General features: G+C 36.8%; 2 protein-coding genes across 2 annotated transcripts in view; one reads left to right on the top strand and one right to left on the bottom strand.

Moving 5' to 3' along the window:
- Nucleotides 1-3861, bottom strand: part of LOC107657421 (von Willebrand factor C domain-containing protein 2-like) — a 6428-nt gene extending 2567 nt beyond the window's left edge. The window contains exons 1-2 of the mRNA XM_016445476.1: nucleotides 3346-3861; nucleotides 1366-1495 (exon numbers count right to left, since the gene is read on the bottom strand). Coding sequence (XP_016300962.1) covers nucleotides 1366-1495; nucleotides 3346-3696 — 481 coding nt within the window. The 5' untranslated portion in view covers nucleotides 3697-3861. The remainder of the gene's footprint in view (nucleotides 1-1365; nucleotides 1496-3345) is intronic.
- Nucleotides 3862-5008: 1147 nt separating this feature from the next.
- Nucleotides 5009-22481, top strand: LOC107657456 (coiled-coil domain-containing protein 24-like). Its single transcript, XM_016445549.1, has 8 exons — nucleotides 5009-5210; nucleotides 6864-7033; nucleotides 10635-10787; nucleotides 10868-10972; nucleotides 14991-15045; nucleotides 20036-20102; nucleotides 20744-20849; nucleotides 21023-22481. The coding sequence occupies exons 1-8, from the start codon at nucleotides 5079-5081 to the stop codon at nucleotides 21444-21446; spliced, it is 1212 nt and encodes a 403-aa protein (XP_016301035.1). The 5' UTR covers nucleotides 5009-5078; the 3' UTR covers nucleotides 21447-22481.
- The last annotated feature ends 727 nt before the right edge of the window (nucleotides 22482-23208 follow it).

Raw genomic sequence — 23208 nt, 5'->3', positions numbered from 1 at the left:
TACACATACTGCCAACACACATTTCAGTTCAAACAACTTGTAAAAGTGCATGTAGCATCCTATGACCCCTTTAAAACTTTGTATTGATACTGACAAGCCAGACATAGCAACAGTATCTCAACCAATAGTGTGAGTTTTGGGGCGGAGCTATGGGACTATGTTTCCAACCAATGGCAGATGGGGCAGTGTCCAGAAAACCTTGTTTTTGCAGTTCCATTTGGTGATGCAAGAGATGCAGAAATGGAAAACTTCACCTTTAAGAGATAATATTTTCAAATAAACTACTTATATTTATGGAGAAAACATTGCCATGGTACCTTTTTGACTTGAAGGCCCCCACATAAACTATAATTTGGATTATTTTAATACAACTATCATTTAAATCATTTTAAGTCATCCTGTGGCCCTTTAAATGTTTGCTGAGGCCCCCAGTAGAGAACCACTGAACTCAAGTTTTGCTATGTGATTGCGAAGGTGGTTTGGAGCTTTTTCTTACTCTATTGCAATGGTTTTCTGGGTGTTGCTAAGTGGTTACTTACTAGTCCAAGTCAGAAAAGCCTCTCAAGTCTCTATAATTCTGGATTTTTTCTCTCTTGTAACTCTACATTCAGATGCTTAGAAAAGTAGCGGAACACTGTCCTCAAAAGCCTGCACAACTTCAGGAGTCATCCATGTCCTTAGCACAAACTGTGCTGGACAAGTTATGTGCAGAATTGAAATACTTAAGGTCAGGAGTTTTTGAAAAACCTCAGCAAGTGCCACTGATTAGGAAACCTTGGAGTGTAGATAAAGGCACATTGCTTTTTTAGAGTGTTTAACGTTTAAGATAAGGTTTTACTTTAATTTGGAAGTTACTTTAGATTAACAGAAAACTTCATTTAACATTTTCCCCCACAGAGGCCATTTTTATCGACAAAAATGCAACATCATTTGAGGAACTGGCCATTTATCACATTGGTGAAGTATATGCTTTGATTTATCTGTGTTGTTTTGGCTGCCTACATGCCTGCCTTATCTTTGCTCTCAGTAAACACTATAGTTACCTTCATACTTCACAGTATACAGAGAAAACAATACGGAAGAAGCTCAACTCATAAGGAGCGTTATCTTATTTCAGGTGCAGAAACTGGCCTAGCACATGGCCCGGCATCTGAACCTTCCCATCTGTTATTGAATTAATTATATAAAGATATTACATGCAGAATCATTACCGAAGACCAAACACAATTGTATCCTGCATGCATGTGTTGAGGCTATGAGAATGTCATACTGCGTTAGTCTAGACTTGGGCAATTACAGTAAATAGAAGTGTAATAAGCCTTACAAATATGGCACTGTTTTCTTTTTCACTTCTGAAAACCTTACCATCCTTGCACTGAGGGCAGCATTTCCCTTTCTGATAGACTGGGTTAACACATGGTGGAGGGGCACAGTCTGCGACCTGACAGCGGGCGATGCCGTCGCTGTGACAGGTGCACTGCTCACACGCTGACGGCTGTAAATCAAATGCAAAACATCAGTTGAAAATAGGTTATCATATGATGCAATTCCATCAAAACACATGTATTATTCTATTCCTTTGAACGGCTTTTTAAACAGAACCAGCGGGACTATCAAATTGCCAGCTTGTATATACCGACAATATTTGTTGTGCCAATCCAGCACTGCGTCTTAATGCCCTACAATGTGAAGAATGTGATCAAATTCCACTCCCACACTGCTGTTTAAGTAGGTGCCACATTACCACCTGTGGCTCAGTACTGGAGGTTGGGTTAAATGGACTGGATGAAAATGATGTTAGCTCAGGCAAAGTGTATTCCTTGGAGTCTGTCAGAAGGCTTCAATTTTCCCCTCAGGGGTTCCCCATTAGCCATAATAACCAAATCAGGGAGATAATGAAGCACATATAAGCCCTGCTTCTTCCAAGCCTGTGCCACCAGAGATATTTCATTCTTCAGTTCCTCAAACAGAGTATTAAATTGCTCTTTATGATTTCAGCCCAGTGTACATCAGATTTGTGCTTCACCTTGCCTCAGAACAAAAGAATCTGACTGTATTAGCTTTTAACTTACACAGTGCATAACTATGTTCATGAAAGGGTATGGAAGGTATTTGATCATATTAAACAATTATGCTACAGAAGCAAGAGCTGCTTTTGTTCCAGCTCAACAAAAAGGTACATTCAACCTATAATTGGAATCTAAGTCTTTATGTATCATTGATGTAGCCTATCTTATTTGTTTGCTTACCATGATAAAGTTTTTGTTATGGTATGTTTGAACCATTTGAATTGATTGTCCCCCAATTCTCACATTGTAATCTATGTGGATTGCAAGTAATAAACAGTCAACAACTTGACAAGTTAAGACTAGTTTTGCTGTATTACTCAATACCCGTTCCTATGAACAAAGATTACTGTAGTGCTGTTTTTAATCTTTTTCATGAACAAATCATACTCTCTTTTGAAATGCATGACATGCTTTTCTGTATTCAGAGTTTGGTTAATGCATTAGCAAACAGCATTGGTTTGTGAGCTGTTAAGAAGCATTTCATTAGTTGGACCCCAGGAGCTGGACCTATTGCACAAAAACACCTTTTCACTAAACAAAGTGCTGTTTTGAATATGAACGAGAGTCAGTTGAGACTCCAAATTTGCATGCCTACAGATTTGCTCAGCAGATCCTTGTTTATGAAGATACAACCATAAAGGATAATAAGGCCTATTTTGGTTGATTCAGTGTTTTAACGAATCGGTTCAGTGAACTATTTAATGACACTCTCACTCGTTACACAAGCACGTGTTGCCACCTACTGGCATTAAGATGTAACCTGCCCAAAAATGTAGAAAATCTCCACCACTAATGGAGACGTAATTCATTTTAACATCAACCACGTGATGGCGCTAAATATTTTGAATTGTTCTTTTGGGACCAATACCAAAACTTTGAAACAATGTCACCACCTAGGCAAAACATGACACAACTGAAACGAAAGCCTATGGAATTAGTAACAAACCTTGAAAAGAAAAAAGGGCATGTTCACTCATCTTTTAATCAGTTATTGCGAATAGAAATACGTATAAATAACATTAAGCTATTCTCTGAATAAATAGATTTATTTTGTCACCGTTATGTCAAATTTCACATCAACATTAATGTATTACAAGTGTTTAAACTGCAAGCAATGTGACAAAAAGTTATGGGTTCAATTATTTAGGAGAGCAATTAAAACTACAAATATAAAACCAGAGAACATTCAGACCTAATGCCCAGTTAGAAATGTAAAAATGTCTTTCTTTCTTTCTGTGGACATATGTAGACTCTTTACAGACACGTGGGACTTTACCTGAAATTGTTGGCCCAGTTCGTAGACTTCTCCGCCGTACTCGCATCCGATCTTCTCGCATCTGGGGCAGCAGTCTGTCGGGTAATGGCTGACATGGATGCAGGCGGCAGGCAGGGATGTGCACTCGGTCCGCGCGCAAGCAGACCCTTCTGCTGTACATTCGCACTGGGTACAATGATCCGAGTCTAAAAAGTACCATTCGCCTACATAATAAACACTACCGTTCGCCTCACAGACCGTCTCCTGTTGTCCAGCGACCGAAAAGGCCAAAGCACACTCGCCGCAGATCACCAGGGTAAGCCAGACATGAAGAAAACTCACCGGGGAACCCCAGCGTACAGCCATGCCCATCACCAAAAACTTATCAGTCCCAAACCAAGCCTTGCAAATGCAGCATAAATAAGAAAGACTGTTATGTTTAAAAACTTGCTATTTAACTAAACTACATAAAGTTTAAAAATCCTTTCATGGTCAGAATGGACTGTGTGCGCTTTGGAGGCTGTTGCGCACAGGGAAAGTTTTACGCCTCCTGGGTTATGTTTCAATTTACACGTGACAGCCGAATTCCAGAATATTGATAGGGTGTAGTTTTATGAGGCATTCGCTTTCATTGCAGCTTTGTGTGTCTATTGAGAAAGAAGAAGAAAAAATAGTAAAACCATAATATGCCATTTAACACTGTTCATTGTTCCATCTTTTTGCTATTAGACAGGGAAATAACATTCAGACCATCGTGTTCCAGAAACACCAAATATATACTTTATTTCTTTAATGGTAATAAATAAAAAAGAAAAAGAGAAAAAAAGAATAAGCACGTCAATCGCAATGGACGTGTGTAAAACTTGTATAGGCTATTATGAAAAACTTTTTCAAGTTAATGCAAAATCCTTGTACATTCAGGCATAAAGCTCCAACAAATATTACATTTTAATAGAATCCAATCACTGGGGGGGAAATAAGTGACGTGTTGATTTTTTAATGTAGTAGAGGGGGTCTGAATGGGTTAATTAAGATCACTATTACGGGTGCTGCAGCCAATCATTTGAGTGCGCGAGCTCGTCTCCATAGGAACAGGAATGTTTACGCTGATACAGGAAGCTACGATTGTTTGGGTGAGTATCCGCCTGTGGTGAATATGCTTGTTCTAAAACTACTGTATATGCTTGCACAAATGTATGCCATCTTAAATCTTACTCAAATCACCTTGTTTCATTGTCCTAATGGTTTAAAGCATCCAAATATCTGTTAAACGTTTTATTGCAAATGTTCTTTAATCAGGTCATAATTGTTTACGAATTATATTTATTTATCATGCTCTTTCCCTTCGTACAGTGTATCAGAGCATTTGAATACTGTATGAGTTTTTTTAACGTATGTAGGACTATATTTATATATGTTATGTATATGGTTACACTTTATTTTAAGGTGTCCTTGTTACAGTGTAATTATACATTTAAGTACTGAGTAATATTAATTAACTAGGCCTACATGTAGGCTACTTACTATATGCTTACGGTTAGGATTAGGGCTTGGTTTAGGGTTACTTGCATGTAATTATGCATAATTTATTGTTTTTAGAATAACTTAGTTAGTACATGTAACATGCGTAACAAGAACACCCTAAAATAAAGTGTTATCATGTATTTATTTCCAGCTAGGTTCCCTCCAGTATGGACAAACCGAATGCACGCCAGTGATGAGCTTTTGTGCTCAGCTCAGGAAATAGAGGCCTCATGGACAATTTCCAACGCCAACAATCTGTGTGGAATTTAGTGAAGGACAATGTTTCCTCGTCTGAGCTTCCTGAGATCCGAGCTGTACTGGGAGAAACACTGATTGATACGTACGCAGAGTTATATTCAGAGGTAAGTAAGTCATATTTATGCATCAGACTGTCTGGCAAGACAAAACAAGTACTTGCTGAAAGTACATATATGGTAGGCATACAATTTAAAAAATAACTGCAAGGTCCAGACTACATAATTCATGTCATCTCCTTTTGATGTTTAATACAGTCCCTATATTTGCCTTTTGAAAGGCAAGTGGAAACATCCCTGGAGGTGGTGACTGCATATATTTATTTGTTTAAGTTAGATTAGGGTTTGGCTTTTTTAATCTTTTAAACATTTGTGCTTTGTAAGTCTATACTTTTTTTTAGATAATGTTAGGCCCATACAGTTTTGTGCTCTGCATTCATATGCATTTGTGTTTTATAATTTTATGCACTGAATTAGAAAAAGTCTCCATGAGCAAGTAAGCTAGTATGCACTGATGTGTAACCTTAAACCGGTTTTGAATTACAGCTCCCAAGAGTGCATTAGCTCGCAGATCCTAAGTGCATGGAATGCAAACCTTACTTGTTTCAGATCCGACTCTTTCGAAGATAAATTTTCTTTTACAAACTGCATAGGCTCTCACTATATGCACACAGCGATATGTGCATATGGAAATAGTGGGTGGAAACTTGTCTTTGAAAGACGTATGTGATTCCTCCTTCCTCTAAACACTAAATAGGATTTATGACCATCTGTTTAAAACCCCCTCTGCTGTTCATATGGACACACCAGATAAGGACTTCTGAATGTGTTGAAGCTAAAAAATCAACACAAATAATAATAATAATAGTGATCATGATAATGAATTGTCTGAGCAAATGCAACCAAGGGCTTCGTACCTTGTCAGTAATTCTGGCGGTAAAAATATACAGTTTTTATATTTTTCTCAGTGCAACCTTTTTTGAATTCCAGTAATGTTTATAATTAATATGACGCAAATAAAGAACAAAACTAAGAATCTTGTTTCTCTGTCAGTTTTCCTCCCTCCCTGTCTCTCTTTTGCCTCAGAGCTTATCCTTGAGAACATTTATTCAATAAAAATATGAAAGTGAATAAACAAGAAAAGAAAAAATGTTCTTTTGTATCAAAGTTTGCATTAGGTCACCTACATTTTTAAGCCTGCATCCTCACAGAAATGTTTCTCTGGTGGCTCTGCACATCAAACCTGGTTCTGCAGAAGCTGCAGTGGAAATAAGAAGAAGCTGGCCTGTGTTCAGCAGAGTTACTTAGGCTTGAAGTTGGTTTCATGCAGGCAGAGCAGGATCAAATACTCAGGGAGCTGGTTTTACTCTGCCTTGCATTGCCTTCGACAAGCTTTGAAGGGAATTTTCAGAGTCCGAGGGAAACTTGAAATTCCCAAGACAGGAGTGGAGATTGGTAATAGAGTGCAGACATTGTTTGCCAGGGCTGTGACAGGCTTTCATTTCCCTCTCTGGCTTTTCACCTCGCGTGGGGCATTTGTGAGAATAACACATGGATTTTCCCTCAAATTTCCAGTTTCTTGCGCACATTTCTCTTCAACTCAGCAGAGATTAGAGACACGTGTGATGGGATGTTAACCAACTGGCTGCATTTCTCTAGTTGTAGAGCAGCTTGTAACAGGGATTTTGGAAAGTGCATTTCATACAAAGCTGAGCCAAACAGCGTTCTCCTGTAACACTTTACTCTGCTGACCTGTTCTAGGTGGAGATGTGGGAGAAGATTTGGAAGGAGCTCTGTTGCTCAGAGAAGGGCAGCAGGCCAGAAGCCCCCATATTCCCTCTGGCTGACCCCCCGGCTGTTAAAGAGCTGCTAAAAGCAGAGATTCAGTTGTTGCTGCTCACACTGAGGGAGAAGGCAGCCAGACAGGGCAGGTGAGGAAGATACAGCATTAGAACAGTACTGTTAATACTCTACTGTTACACCGACAGACATCAAGCCTCAAACATTAATTAATATCTATTAAAATTAACATGAACTATTATAACTCTGTGAGACTTTGGGTGGATATTTTTAGATATAATCTTTATATTCATTAAAGATTATTCAACAGTGTTAATTAATTATCAGTTTTTTGGAGCTTTGGATGATGGGTAATTAAAAAAAACAGATTCTGTTCAATTTATCATGCCTCACTACAATGCAGTAATGGTTTGATGTAACTATTTTACTTATAATATTAACTGTAACTCATAGTCATTTTTAAAATGAACATTTTCAATAGATTCCAAATGAGATATTCCATTTGAAAATCTACAGCTGTTAAGTCTCCTTTAAGGATCCCATGTTATTATTGCTTTCCTTCACTTGACGAATGAATGTTCTGACCTTAATGAAGACCAAGTATTCTTTTCAGCGGACTGGGAGTGAGATCATAGGTCACGGCTTTGCTTTTGTAAAGTAGCATTGCTTTAAAGAATGCTTGCTGATAAATCATTGACTTTTAAAGATAAAGAGCAGACATAGGAACACATCACAAAAGGATTGTTTTAGTAAAATTAAGTGAATCAGTTACGTTGGCAGTAAAGAATATGCTTGGTTTGTTTGACAGGTCACGTTCTGTTTGCCTTTAAATTTGTAGCAATTTATGATTACATTTCAATTTGTTGCCTAGTGGCTTGTCCTTCTAAGGGTTCTTTGTTACAACACAGGCTTTTTGTGGCGCCCTGTCTAATATAACAATGCACTAGGAAGAAGATATTTACAGGTACCAGTCAGGCAGGAGAGGCGATCTTCTCTCAGCAACCAGCTAGACAGTGAAAAGAATGTCTACACAAGGTCTTCTTTTGAAAGGTTTTTAATGTATCACTGTATCACAAAGAACACATTATTAGCGAGGATTTAATGGGTTAACAATTTACATTATTCTTTTCAGAGGCTGTAGATCACTTTTTGGGCCGATTTATACTTCACTCTTAGAAGATAAAAAGCTCTCTTTTCAGCCATGGCTTATCAGGAGCAGGTGTTTGGCAAGTACAGTCCAAAAGAAAAAAAAAACACTTTAATTCGTTCTCAAATTGCTGAAACAAATTGGCTCCGGTCACTCAGAAACAAATGTTGCATATGAGCGTTGGGGTGTAAACTTGTTTGGTTTCAATTTCAGCTTTTGTTTGTGTGTTGCCAAATTTCTCGGGTGACGTCATTTAGCTGTTGATCTGCTTTGAGGACAAATCTGGATTACTTCTCTTTCATATTGCTCCAGGTTTGGAGCTTTCCCGCCACCTGATGCTGGCCAAAGCAGGAAACCGTTGACTCAATGCTGTTTTAATGGGCAAGAAAGCTTTTGAAAGGAATTGATTTAATGGATCTAGTTAGCGCCACTTTTTCCCCCTCTCGCCTGATGGCCTCCCCTCCCTCCTGTGTGGTCTAAGTCCTTGTCTGTGTGATTTGTTGTGGCTGTATGGAGTCGTGCTGCACCTGTTTCTTTATGCTAGGTCTCCTCCGTTCAATGGGCATTGAAAGAGAACCTTAGTTCATGTGTGAACTGCGAGCGGCTGAGACTTTAAAAGCCGACCAAAGGAAGGTTCTTAAATCTCTGGAGAGTGATACCACAACAATCAGCGCAGGAAGGCTGGGAAGAGATTGTTGTGTGAAAGTTGTGTGCACTGCGCATTTCACATGTAGGTACATTTATCAGTGCAGATGGAGGGGCGGTTTTGAAAGGGCCTCTTTTTTTACTCCGATACACTGAGGGATTTTTCTTTTCTCCTCTTTTTGATGTGGCGGCTCCTCTGTGCCATCTTTGTTGGCAGGAGTGGGTCTCCTCCCTCCTCTGTGAACACCGCTAAGCTGCTTACTGATCTGGACCCACAATGTAGCCTCTGTTCCTGTCAGGACGTCCCCTCTATATGAGCCGAGCAGAGATGGGCGTCAGACCTCTGCTTGTATCGCACGCATTCAGTCAGAGATGCTTGTTAACGTCTTCTGGATCTTTTCATCAGGCTACAAAAGTCCCACAAAGATGTAAACTGTATCCTGTCAGTGCTAAAGAAGAAAGCGGGAAAGATGTGAGCAGGGGTGTGCTGAAAGTGATACACAGCTTTACGGTCTGAATAATGACTGCGAGTGAGAAAGGACCATCTGCTTGCCTCATCTTTGTTGTATTTCTGGCTATTCAGATGTTTTCCTGTAATATAGCTCTTCTGCCTCATATGTTTGTATTAATAGTTTAAAAGGAAGTAGTTAAAAAGTTCTTGTTGTTTATAAAGGATTGAATGGAAATGGTTAATGATGGCTAAACTGAAGCTGGCAGTCTGCAATTGTTAACACATTTAAGCTTCAATTAAGATGTGTTGATTTAATGCATTTCCAAATGCAAACCTTTGTTTAGTTTACAATAACATTTCAAAGTAGACTGTAACATCTAGTCCAAGCTTGATTTATGGTTAGAAAACTTGGCTGAGGATAAAAGGCCTTTGCTCCCTTGTTGAGTGTTCACTTGTGCCTTCATTCTCTCTCATGCACTCAGTAAGTCTGAGAGTTTTAATATTGCTGCAAGGACTGAGAGAGCTAATTTATTTCTCACTAAAATATCAACATTCTGTTCTTACTATTTGAGATAATAAAAATTATTATTTTTTGAGAATAAAAAAATAAAAATTATTTTATTTGAGATAATAAAAATTATATTTGTGATAGGCAATTATATATATATATATATACTATTTGAGATAAAAAAAATATTTGTGATAGGCAATTATATATATATATATATATATATATAGATAGATAGATAGATAGATATTAGAGAAATAGAAATTTCTTTATTTATATCTATCATTTTGTATTCCTTTAGAAATAAAATTGTACCCCAAACTGTTTTCTTACAATAGAGTACTTTCACTTGTTCTATTTATTGTAGTGTTAGTATTTTAAGGGCCAGAGGCCAAAGTTTATTATGCAAGTAAGAATTGCTTGACTTTCTCAACAGTACAACAGTCTGCTGTATTATTAGTGCTGTGTTTTGAATGGACATATGAGGTCTTGAATAAATAATGTTATGTCTTCCAAGAAATTCTGAAGTCTTTTAAGTAAGTAAAACCAGCTTGCTAGGTTAGTGTTTCCCAAATTTATGTGTTGAAGGCACCCCTATAGCGCCATTAATAAAGCTTGACACAAAACCAGAAATGTGTTCCTCTCAATTGATATTATTTTGGATATAATTCAGCATCTTTGTTCATTTTTAGTGCACTCTTAAACAAGAACAAAAATCAATACTATGAAGAAAGAGACTCTCCAAATAGCTTCTCTACATAATGAGACACCTGAGCTATTTTGCCTTTCACGAGTTTCTTGAAAAAGACCTAACAGTGCATTTATTTATAAATTAAATCCAAGTCAAAGTTTCTGTTTTATAATTTTAACAAGGCAAGTCACTGTTTGGGAGTCGCTGTGGTAGATGATCACAGTGAAACTGTGCTGGCACTGTCCACTTTCACCATTCTGCCATTCTCACTGTCAGTAAATGTGTCTCAGGGATGAAGAGGAGGTCATGGCCCAGTACAGTCCTAGTGTCGTGAGTTACGCACTGGGCAGCAGTAGCACACAGAGACAAGGGAGTCCAGGCAGCTGGTGTGAAACCAAATCACCTTCCAGACCCCCATCAAGTCTGAGCGAGACTAGAAGCAGGTTGGTGTTTCAGAAATATGTATCTGTGAGTGTACTTCTTCATGAATAATACTGATAATATTGATTAATACTCTCTTCAGGTCAGTCTCCAGCCTCTCGTCTCACTCCAGCTGTGAAGAAGAAATCAAGGCCTTAAGACACAAGTTAAACATCACCCATATAGATGAGGTTGTGTCCCATCTCAGGTGAGGGCATGCACTCTCTTTAGTCAGTAACTGAACATTTTTGCACCGTTGAGGGAACTGTGGGAAGGGACACTATTCGAAGGGTCTCTTTACATGAAAGTGAGGAACTGAATCACTTTACGAAGTGGTCACTTTAAGGAAGTAATGTTGCTGTCTTGTTGTCTTTGGTGGTGCATTCTCACGGTTTATTTAAAAAAGTACTTTATCTTACCTGGGAGTTTAAAATGATCAGCTACTCAGATTTTATCAGCGGGAAATATTCCTTACATATTTGCATTTTTATCTATGGGGGCCATCAAAATAAAGTGTTTGCAAATATTGAGCAGACAATAATTTGTCTAATGACTTGAATTACAGGTAGTTGACATGTAGTTGCAATTTAAGTTACTTATAGTTAATAAAATAAGCAACTTTGCAACTACATGTCAACTACATTTTAATTATACTGACCTCAAACTTACAAACAAACGAACTTGGTTGCTACACTACCAGTCAAAAGATTTTGAACAGTAAGATTTTTAATGTTTTTTAAAGAATTCTCTTCTGCTTGCCAAGCCTGCATTTATTTGATCCAAAATACAGCAAAAGCAGTAATATTGTGAAATATTTTTACTATTTAAAATAACTGCTTTCTATTTGAATATATTTTAAAATGTAATTTATTCCTGTGATCAAAGCTAAATTTTCAGCATCATTACTCCAGTCTTCAGTGTCACATGCTCCTTCGGAAATCATTCTAATATGCTGATTTGCTTTTCAAGAAACATTATTATTTATTTATTATTATTATCAATATTTAAAACAGTTAAGTACATTTTTTCAGAATTCTTTGATGAATAGAAATATCCAAAGATCAGCATTTATCTGAAGTAAAAAGCTTTTATAACATTATACACTATACCATTCAAAAGCTTGGAGAAATTAAAGAAATTCATACTTTTATTTAGCAAAGATTCTTTAAATTGATCAAAAGTGATGATAAAGACATTTTTAATGTTACATAAGATTTTTTTATTTCAGATAAATGCTGTTCTTCTGAACTTTCTATTCATCAAAGACACCTGAAAAAAATCTACTCAACTGTTTTCAACATCATAATAGTAAATGTTTTGTTGAGCAGCAAATCAGAATAGAATGATTTCTGAAAGATCACGTGACTGGAGTAATGATGCTGAAAATTCAGCTTTGATATCACAGGATATATATAAAATACACTAAAGGTTTTAATTTATTTATTTTTATTTAATAAAATGTATTACATTTTATAATAAATTAATAACGTTTTGTGGAATAAGTATTTAACAATATTAAATAATATTCATTATTTGTATTTATTTATTTATTAAATACCATGTGCTTTTAATTACTAATATGACCATTTCGTACAGCCTCAGTCAGTGGCGGACTGGGACAGTAAATCAGGCCGGGAATTTGACTCCACCCCAGGCCACCTCTGTTGCTGCAGTCACCACCACCCAATTCATGTGTCCACCAGACTGCTAAACTTGTAGGCTAACCCTGTTAGTTGATGTAACAGGTAGACTACCATACATAATATGAATGGATAAATAAATAAACCCTCAAAAACTCACTAGGAATACACCATCTATACTACCACACCAAAGACAAATATTCAGCTTTGAAATCACAGGAATAAATTACATTTGAAAATATATTCAAATAGAAAACAGTTATTTGAAATAGTACAAATATTTTAAAACTTGACTGTTTTTGCTGTACTTTTGATCAAATAAATGCAGGCTTGGTGGGCATAAGAGACTTCTTTAAAAACATTAAAAACCTTACAGTTCAAAAACGTTTGACTGGTAGTGTATATGCACTGCACCCTTCAGAAAGCTCACTTCAAGTGCTCTGCCCTTTGGAGTGAGTAGAGCACAGAAATGGAAGTCACCCAGAGTGCGAGTAAATGCTATTATAACTGAGGATTGCTTTGAGCTTATTATGAAAACTATGAACAACACAGTAAAATGTCAGACCTAATTCCATGCATACAACAAATGCAATTACTTTTTATCAAGCAGACAATATTGGAATCATTTGTTTACACCCAAGGCCATGTACATAATGTAATGACTTTTTAGCCAGCAAGATTGTCCGTTTGCAGTTTGATCCTGTTGTGCAGTGAAGTTAATATTGTGGAACACACATTCCTCAGGGCAGAATTCTCCCTTCTTTGCTCAACATGTGCTCATGCTGACTGTGGATGCAGACCAGACACGCTCCTTCTTGTGCAAACATGCTGTTGTGAGAATAGAGTGTTGGACTGCCTCACCGTCCTTGCTTTTTGCCTCTTTCCAAGTCTGCTCATGCTCACACACACCTTCATCGAGGATTATATTACCTACTACTGGTTCAAAATCACCGTCTACATTTTGAATTTAAGGTTGTTTGTAAGCTCATACATATGCTACCAGTCAAATGTTTGGACACACTTGACTGAACTAGTTTCTCTTGATCTTAAAAAGCTTTTCATCTGAAGTCCTAAGCTTAAATGCTTGAATTTAAATTGGCTACAAAATTAGTTCATTTGAAATTAATGAAATAGTTAATTAATTAGTTCACATTATTTTATGAAGTTATAATGTATTTATTATCTATTTTTATCAAAATAGATATTTATTATCTATATTTAGATATTTAGTTTATATAAATAAAATATATATATATAATTTTATTTATATAAACTAAAGGTTTGAATTTATGCAGCCTTGTACCCTTGGGCCTTATTTCGGATGACAGGTTTCATGGTCACATCCTTTTCAATTTTTTCCATAGTGATGACCAGATCTGTGTAAAGTGCATGGTCAGGCTTTGCAAACCTTCCAAATACTTTCCTCAAGGCCTCATCTTTGGCCCACCAGCGTGTTTCACTGATTACACCAAGCCTTCTGTGTCTCTTGTCCTCACTGTTTTCCTCCCATAGCTTCATGCGCTTGTAGGAATCACGAATGAACACTGCAATGTCATTCAGTAGTGAGAAAAGGGACTCACTTGCCACAACAACCCCTGTAGTGTCAGCTAGAACAAGGTTGAGGACATGTGAGTAACACCATATGTGCACTTGGTTAGGTGATGCTTCTGTGAGCAATGCAGAGAAACCTTTGTATTGTCCCTGCATGTTTGCAGCTCCGTCTGTTGCATTACCAATGCAGCCTGATCGACTGCACAGCGGCAGCCGGCAGGCCAGAATGACCATCAGGCCACCGGGAAATGTCCCGGTGCTCCCGATGGCCAGTCCGCCCCTGGCCTCAGTACATCTTACAAGGGAAGAGAGACCCTCTTGAAGTTCCTCTCTCACTCTGTCCTTAAGCCCGTCTCTTTCAGTCCAACTTTCCAGAGCTCTTCCCTTTTACTCTTCAGACCCCTCACTCAACTCTTTACCACTCTCTCTTCCCTACCTCCCATCCTCTCCTTCTCCACCCAGCCAAGAGGAATGCTAACAGTAAGTCCTGCTCAGCGGGGCAGCAGGGTTTTGAGATAGAGGGAGGGGAACTGAAGCGAGCAGCCCGATCTAGCCCTCCATCAGAACAAAAGACCTCATTGTGAGCAAATGAATACCAGACCCCGACATATGTAAGATTCCTTGGCCTTAAAAGAAAAGTGAAGGGAGTTTAAGTGACTACAAAAGTTATGTAACAGAGAAGTAGGCCAATTTTCAGTCCCCACTTATCTGGAAAAGAGTTCTCGGTGCAGTGTCCAGTTCAGATAAAAACTATTTTTACTTATTTCACTTGTTTAAGTGTAATTGAAGATGTCATGTTTTGTATGAAGTACTTAAATGAGAAGCAGTCCCCTATTTCATAGCAGTCCATAATGGAGTAGAATGTAGATAGTTATTTATGGTTGCCATTATGAACATAATTATTTGAATTTTATTTTTAATACCACTTAAAATTATGGCTTTTTTGTTTGTTTATATTTTTCCCAATCCACTTAAAGTCTGTCGATTTAGACTACGTATTTAGACTTATAATAGAAGGTCTTGTTTGATTGACAGGTCAGTCATAACTGAAGAATCTGAAGCACTGAAAAGAGACGTGCAGGTCCTGCAGGTAAGGACTCATATTTCCAATAAATACTGGTTTTGATTGCATTTATTGATTCTGCATTGGGAAGGCAGAATAATATGAAAAAACAAAACAATTCCTCTGAGCACAGAGTTTGGCCGGGTTTTGTGGTTTCTGCATAGATTATCGCTTTTTAGATGATCAATGATCAGATTTCCCTTCTGAGCTGCTCCATTTTCTTTATTGGGAAAGATGTATTGCAAAATATTAAAGCAAGTTTCCTCCTCATAAGTCTAGTGCAGATCATAGTTCATTAATACAGCAGTTCTCCAAACCCAAGTCTGATTGTTGTAACACTAGAACTGCTTTTGCTGATTAAACAAACTGCTTATTAATTGTTTTCAATTATCTCAGCTTGGTGCAACTGAAAAATGCAGAGCAAATTTGTATATTGACTCTCCTTACGTTTCTGCCTTTGGGAATGAGAGAGCTGCCCTTATATTTTAATTAAGAGAAAAAATGTAGCACTTTACATTACAGTGTCCAAGTTAGTGTCATTTCCTACTATAGTAATCTCAACTGTATTTTTATTTGGTGAGTGCAAAAATCACTGCCATGATGCTACAGTGTTGTTATTGGTTGCTAGGGTCAGTGTTTTGTAGTATTATTTATATACTATTATAGTTTTTGATAATATTTTGAATTAGCTTTTTTTTTTTCATATTATTTAATCTTTCATTTTAGTTTAGGATTTAGTCATTTTATTATTTGCTTTTGTTTTATTTATTTTTTTTATTTAGCTTAAACTTACTTTAATTTCAATTTTTGTTTCAGTAATTTTAGTACTTCAATTTAAATGTATTTTATTTCTAATTTTCTATTTTCTTTTATGTTAATTGTTCTTTTCTTTCAATTTTCATACGTATGAGCTTTTTCATCTGATATTTTGAATTATTTCAAAATATTTGAACTGATTTGTAATTTTTTAGTTTTAAAAGCACTCCTCCAAGTCTCAATGACTGGTGTCCAGATATGACTTTGGTCTATCCTTCAGTGTATGTCTGTTGTTTTAAATATTTTGCCCATTTATCATCTGACAGATCAAAATGATCCAATCATTTCTAGGCAAACAACACGATTTGAGGTATCAGTCATGTGCCATGATTTGTCTTGTTTTGAGTTTATTATAATATTAGAGAATTTATCCAGGTCTCTGAGCCTAAATATGAACAATAATAAGCAATTCTATGCTTAGCAATGACAATGAAAATATCTACTAATAACAATGTGTAGTTATGTACAGAACCACTAAGTACTTCTATAATTGCACATTATGAACACTAATGTAACGTGTGAAGTAAAGAACAGTTGTTTCTTTTGATGTGTTACACATGCAGCTGGCAAATGGATAATCATGCATCAGCTATACCATCATACATGTTTTTCATAATGGATCACAGAGCATTTCTAGTATATCTGGAAACTCGTATGTTAAACTAGCTCCTTAAGATAGAGCTGATTGGTGCAGGAAGCTTTCCATCTATGCAGCCAAACACTGATCTCCTCTCAATCAGTCAGAGTAGCTTCAGGTTTCTACTGAACCACGTCATCATAACTTCAGTTTCTCTTCTGTAAAAGTGCAGAGCTCAGCCACAGATGCCAAGCAAACGAGAGCACGATTAGTTTTTGTTTAACACACTATTTGAAGCATTCTATCCAGACGACTGGACACGTACAGTTGACATGCGGTACAAATCCAGTCTACCACCCACTGTGAAATCTCATCCTGCTACACGTTAAGCATCACATATGTTCTGATTGGCTGTGATTACGTCATGTCCCACAGCAGTTTCACGTTTGAGGTGGACAGACAAATGACTTGTCTCATCAAACTGCGCTGCTCTTGAAGTTCACCTAAATCGACAGGCACATTATTGACAGTGCAAAACCAGGGCATAGTGTTCCCTCTGGACTGGAATGTGTACTGTTACATTTACCATTACATTTGATGCTGAAGAAATGAAACAGATTCTCTGGCGTACATAGTCTTTGGGGAGAAGTCAGTTTAATCTGAACTCTGTTAATCAGAATATTTGTGTCAGCCAAGAATTTAATGTTTGATTTAGACCAGTTTTTTTCAACCAGGGGCCCACTGGGGTCGCAGCACAGATGGGGCCACGGGATGGCTTTAAATTGTTTAAAATAATAAAACAGCTTTAAAATAAGCCAAAAATCAAGACGTAAACTAACATCATATTTCTAATTCACAATGTCTTCCTGCAACAAGAACCACTAGACCAGTGTTTCCATAGTCTTGGAAAAATGTGGGAATTTTGAAAGTGTGATAGACCTGGAAAAGTCATGGAAATTAAATCATTAGTTTAGTTTAGTTTATTTGTTTATAGTGGCAATGCACATTAATAAGCATGGCTGTGCCAGAATTAGCCAAAAAGGCTATTTTTCATGTGTAGACCCCCTTTAGACCTCGTGATTTTTTTTTTAAATGTCAGGCTCTAAAATATTTTTGTTCAATTTTGAGTAAAATTATTATTAAACATAATCATGAATGACTGGAAAATTAACGTAAAAATGATCAATGCATTGCTTATACTAGGTGTAAACTCTGAAAAACTTTATGAAATCATGAATTTAATTTGTTTTAATTTGAAATATTTACATATTTACCACAGCAGTGTTGATGAGAGAGTTTTTGTTAATATTTTGAGTTTTTCTATTTTCTGTTTAAAGAAACGTTTTTTGAAGTTGTAAAGTTTGTCTTTTTGTTGTGTTTTGGTCATTTTTATATGTGGTTTTTATTCAATTAAAGTTGGTTTATTTAGTTTCAGTCATTTAAGTACTTCAATATCAAATGCCTTGGCAACTATACCTGAAATAATTTTTATTTAAGGTCCAATTGTTGCTATTAACAAACCATTAACTATATGACTTTTGCCTCAATAAACTCCTAATTTGCTGTTTATTAATAGTAAGGTAGTTGTTAAATGTAGGTATTGGGTAGAATTAGGGATGTAGAATGTGGTCATGCAGAATATGTGCTTTATAAGTACTAATAAACAGCCAATATCTTAATATTATCTTAATGCTAATAAGCAAATAGTGAGAATTGGTCCCAATTCTAAAGTGTTACCATTTGTGTTTATTTCAAGTCATTTTTTTTTTTTTTTAATTTTAGTTAGCGATAATCAAGGGCGTAGTTTTGGTCTGAACATTGCGGGAGTTGAAGTGTGAACTGTTTTAGTAGAGTCCCGGGTCATGCTCATTCATAAGGTTTATGAACTGCTGTGTTCGGTTCGTAAGTAAGGTTATCGCTTATAAAAGCGCCGAAGGCGTGATTCAAATAATGAATTAATAGCCTGATTCTAGGTTTCCATTAACCATGGTATAAATAATGGGGGGGTTGTACTTGCTAGATTTGGTTATTGGGGGGGTTATATCCCCCCCACAAACTACGCCCCTAGCGATAATAGCCCTGTCCCACAGACATCCACTCATCTGACTCTTGGCCATACTGAGTGTGGAGGGAGTGTGTCAGTGGGCATCCTGCCTTCCTCTGCTCTTAGATTTCAGTGACTGGCCTCATAACTGTGGCTGTGCTATTTCTTTTCCAGCTGGATTCTGGGGTTTCTCCCGCTGCCCACAGACCGCAAGGGCTAAAATGAATAGTGAGGGCGCTCTCCTCAGAGAGCGGAGCTCTGTTTGTTTTTGTTTCATTTAAAAGGATGAGAGTATAATGCATGTGCTGGACAGTAAGCATGACTCTACATGATATAGCAGAGACTCCGAGGCGAAATAAACCGAGGCAGCAGGCAGATTGGTGTAATAATAGTACTCCCTGCCATATAACATGTGGGCTAACGGAGATCCATGGCTTTGCAGCGAAAGCATGTGGTTTGGAGTTCAGTTTTAAGAGCTCAGTCTCAGTGGAGCAGTGCTGTGAAATCATTTAGTGCAGTGTGAGCTCTGGGTCTGCTTCAACCACACAATTATAATGACGCTTGAAAGACAAAGCCGGACTAAATCTGTCACTTTTTCCATTCTGAATTTCATTCATCTTTTTTTTTTTTATCTGTAAAGCAATTCGGCCATATATTCTAATGGATTTTGATTGAATTGTCAGTCATAATAATAAACGGGTTATATTTTTATAAAAAAGCATCAAAATTCACAGAAACTTCTTGTGACTAAGATAACTTCAGTTACTAAGATTTTCTACTTTAAGTCTCTTTTGTTAATAGAAGCTACATTTATTTCATAACAAATACAGTAAAAAGTAATATTGTGAAATATTTCACTTTTAAATATTTTCTATTTTGATATATTTTAGAATGTAATTTATTCCTGTGATGCAAAGCTGAATATTCATCATCATTACTCCAGTCTTCAGTATCACATGATCCTTCAGAAATCATTCTAATATGCTTATTTTGTGCTCAAGAAAAAAAAAACTATTTTTTTATTATTATCAATGTTGTAAATAGTTGTGCTGCTTAGTCTTTTTGGAATCCATGATACATGTTTTCAGGATTCTTTGATAAATAGAAAGTCTTTACTGTCACTGTTGATCAATTTAATGTGTCCTTGCTGCATAAAAATTTTAATTTCTTTAAAACAACAACAAAAACTTGCAGTTTGTCTTTTGTGTACACAAAAAAAAGGTAACACTGTATTTTAAGGTGTTTCACGTTACATGTACTTACTATTATAATAACAATAGATTATAGTAAGTATAGTACCATATAGTAAGCACATGTAGTTAATGCTCAGTACTTAAATGTGTAATTACACTGTAGCAAGGAAATCTTAAAATAAACCAACCATCTTAAGATGGTTTGCTGTTTTGCTGCTCTCACAGGGTGGTCTGTTGACTGGTTTTAGAAGACTCAGCTAAACACCAGCATGGCCAGGCTGGGAGACTTTAAACCAGCAAACTCTGCCTTAAAACTTAGTGGAGAAAATGAAAGTATCATGGTGGGAGTAGAAATCCTTTGACTTGTTTTGATGTGTTTTATCACAGGAAAACCTTGAGACTGAGAGAGCCAGTGCTCAGACAGAACCTGTATCTCCAGAACCCAGTGTAGCAGGTATGTGATTATTAATCATTAAGAGTTTTCATGCAATTCTGTTTTAGACAAAAGCCTACTGACAGACTGAACTAAAACAAGACTGCATACTCAACTATGCCCTGCAGTCTCTTTTGTTGAGCCGTCCTACTGCATCATTTTTCCTAATAAACATTACATCATAATGACCATTAAATCATCTTGTTATAACCCTTTACAATTCTCCAGATGTGAAGTGGCCTTTTGAATTGTGTATCACCACCATCTAGTGGTTCACCACTGAAGCACTTTTTCCTGTTTAACTCCTTTGGCTGATGAAAAACTGTCAGCCCATGTGTGATGTGCAGTTTCTTTAGATTGTATAGACAAGAACTCTTTCTTTAAAAAACTTAAGTAAACAAGATAAATCGGTAATTATGCCATCTCAAAGAAAAATGATTTTCCAACCACTCATAAGCACAGTTTTTCAGTAAGCAAGATTACAATCTTCAATCTACAAAGGTCAATCTGCTCAGACCAGAATGCTTATCAATGAAAGTAACAAAGCAGAATTCTCTTTCTTTTTTAATAGAATTGAATTTTTTCCCAAGGTGATTGTAAAAAGGTTTGTGGTGAAGCAGGCTACCTAACACTGATTTCTTGTTTTCTCTTTTGGCTTTCAGAGCTCAAAGAAGAACGGAGACTCATTCAGAGGAATCTGAACGAACAGAGTTTAATAACCAACAACACAAATAATCAGAGTACCAGAAACCCACACATCCACATAAGGTCAGATCAGCTTTCTAGAATAAGTCTTTGTATCTGTCTTGAGAAAAATGCAAAGTCATGTAGCTGATCCAATGCTCTTTTGGAATGTGTGTGCGTGCGTGTGTGTGTACATTAAAAAAATGTATGTCTAGGCTATATATACATATATATATATATATTGTTTTCTTTTATAGGGAGACATGCAAACCTGCTCGCTCTGCAAATTGTTTGGAAGGACCGAAACCATTAAACTCAACAGTTTCCTATTTGAAACCATGTCCACCCAGAGACCTAAACCACATCAGGAGTGATCCGCCACTAATGAGCTCAAGTGCTCAATCCACGATCCCTATGTCTGCTTTGGAACAAGGGGACAAAGAGTGCAAGTACAGAGCAAATTCACTAAGGGCTTCAACCTTCAGACTAGTTCCAGCAGCCTCAGTCAAAGCATCCAGTTCTGTGAAAGACTTATTCCTAAAGATGGAGGTGACTAAAAATAGTGACCTAGTCTGTCTCCAGCCCGCTCCTCCTGCAGTGCAGAGAACAGCCAGCAGGGGACAGAGGGGGAGCAGACATCTATGTCTTCCTCAGCCTGACCGACTGCTCAGTTCTCTGTGAGAATCACTGTATGCTGCTCTTCACTGTCACTGTCAGACATTTAAACTGTTCAATGTACATAGGAAAAAACCCACAGCGATAAAACACAAACCACAATCTGATCTTTAAAATAAACTTTATTTACCATTTCAAATTGAACAGTTTACAGCTGACACGACTAAGACAATTTCAATGCTGTTTGGCCCTAAAATTGAAAAGACACATGGTTAGATACTGTATGTTTGATAAAGTACTGAGCTCACGTCATTGTGCTTGTCATTCTACTTCAGTTTTATATTGCCATGAGCACTGAAGTACACACACTATTGTAAAGACATCGCTTCTTTTAGGATGCAGGACATGGGAGAGAAAGGTTTTAATTTTTGCATTATTTTCTGCTACTTTCAAACATATTTTTAAAGTGTCGTAACAACATGAAAATACATGATACTGTTGACATTAACCAAAAAAATTCAGTTTCAACTGAGATATGCTGATTCTGTTTATAGTTTTAATTAATACAGCAATAAACCTGTGCTCAATGGATATTTCCATCTTGGACCTAGAGGTATTTGTGTTCATATTTTCCACCAAATTCTAATATTTGTTTTAAGGTGTATGCCGTCACAATTAAATTTACACTTAGAAATATCCAGGCCAAATTAGGAGCAAAGTCCATTTAAATTTCTTAATATACCCAAATACAATTCCGTTATTCAATTTTGATCGTTTTAAATGCATTTCAAAAATATTCAAAGTGTTAAAACATTCTTTCCAGGTAATCAAATTTGCTTTCTCCATTTCCTTTACATTGTGCATAATACATGAAACTGGATCACAGGTTGACAGTAATGTTCTTAAAGGGTTTGCAGCACTACAAATACACTTGTGTACAATACTGAGATGAACATATAACATTGTTGGCTTTAGACTGTGTCCTTCTTCATCAATAAACGATTTCTGTTTGACCAGATGCTGATGAAAAAAGCAGTTTCAGTAAAAAGCTTTAGTTTGGCAATGAGTTTGAGATCAGCTGGCTTGAGGAGGTTTAGGGGGCGAAAAAATGTAGTGTCACTGAACAGCTAAAAATGATTACAACTGATGGTAAAATACAGTTTTAGTACTATAAAAATAAAAAGGAAAAATCTCTTACAAAGGTAGATTCTGCTTGTTAAATGGCAAAAACGGATAATTACATACTGATTAAAATTACGACATCAATAGTGACACTAACATGAACTAGGTTTGACTCAGCAGTTGAACGTCCACTACACAGAACACTCTGTACACATAACATTAGCTACGTTACAATAAGAAAAAGTAAAAACAACTACAAATAAACCCCACAACAGCAACCCACACTGATAAAAACAGAAAACACAAACATACACATCAGTTGAGATTTTGTCTTTTTTTACATTACTGTACAACGGAGAGAGGTGGGGAACAGTGCAAGAACGGCACTGATGCATAACGAGTCTATTGTTAAAAAGAGTTTGCATGTCAAGGTCAAAATCCAGGTCTGTTCACATCGCAGTATCTAGAGACAGACACATGGTCTTCATGCCACGTTCAAGGTCTGAGGACCACACATCAGAAAATTGAGAGGGCTTCAATCTTGTGCATTCACATTTCCGACAGCGATTAATCATACTGTAGCTACTGCGCACGTAGCCAGCTAAAGTGAACCAGTAAATAAAAGTGCTGTTAGTCTCACGTCACCTAAACTGCTGCTCTCATCTACTGCACTAACTGTCTAACAGAGGAAAAGCTAGAGTTTGTG

The sequence above is a fragment of the Sinocyclocheilus anshuiensis genome, unplaced genomic scaffold (genome assembly GCF_001515605.1).
Source record: "Sinocyclocheilus anshuiensis isolate Anshui unplaced genomic scaffold, SAMN03320099.WGS_v1.1 scaffold155, whole genome shotgun sequence".
NCBI lineage: Eukaryota > Metazoa > Chordata > Actinopteri > Cypriniformes > Cyprinidae > Sinocyclocheilus > Sinocyclocheilus anshuiensis.
Note: the sequence above shows the minus strand (reverse complement) of the source record. Positions and strands in the feature narration are given on the sequence as shown.

Coding starts and splice junctions, on each gene's coding strand:
- LOC107657456 (XM_016445549.1), top strand. CDS start 5,079: ATGGACAATTTCCAACGCCAACAATCTGTGTGGAATTTAGTGAAGGAC. Junction 10,788..10,867: donor CTGAGCGAGACTAGAAGCAG/GTTGGTGTTTCA, acceptor TACTCTCTTCAG/GTCAGTCTCCAGCCTCTCGT. Junction 10,973..14,990: donor GAGGTTGTGTCCCATCTCAG/GTGAGGGCATGC, acceptor TTTGATTGACAG/GTCAGTCATAACTGAAGAAT.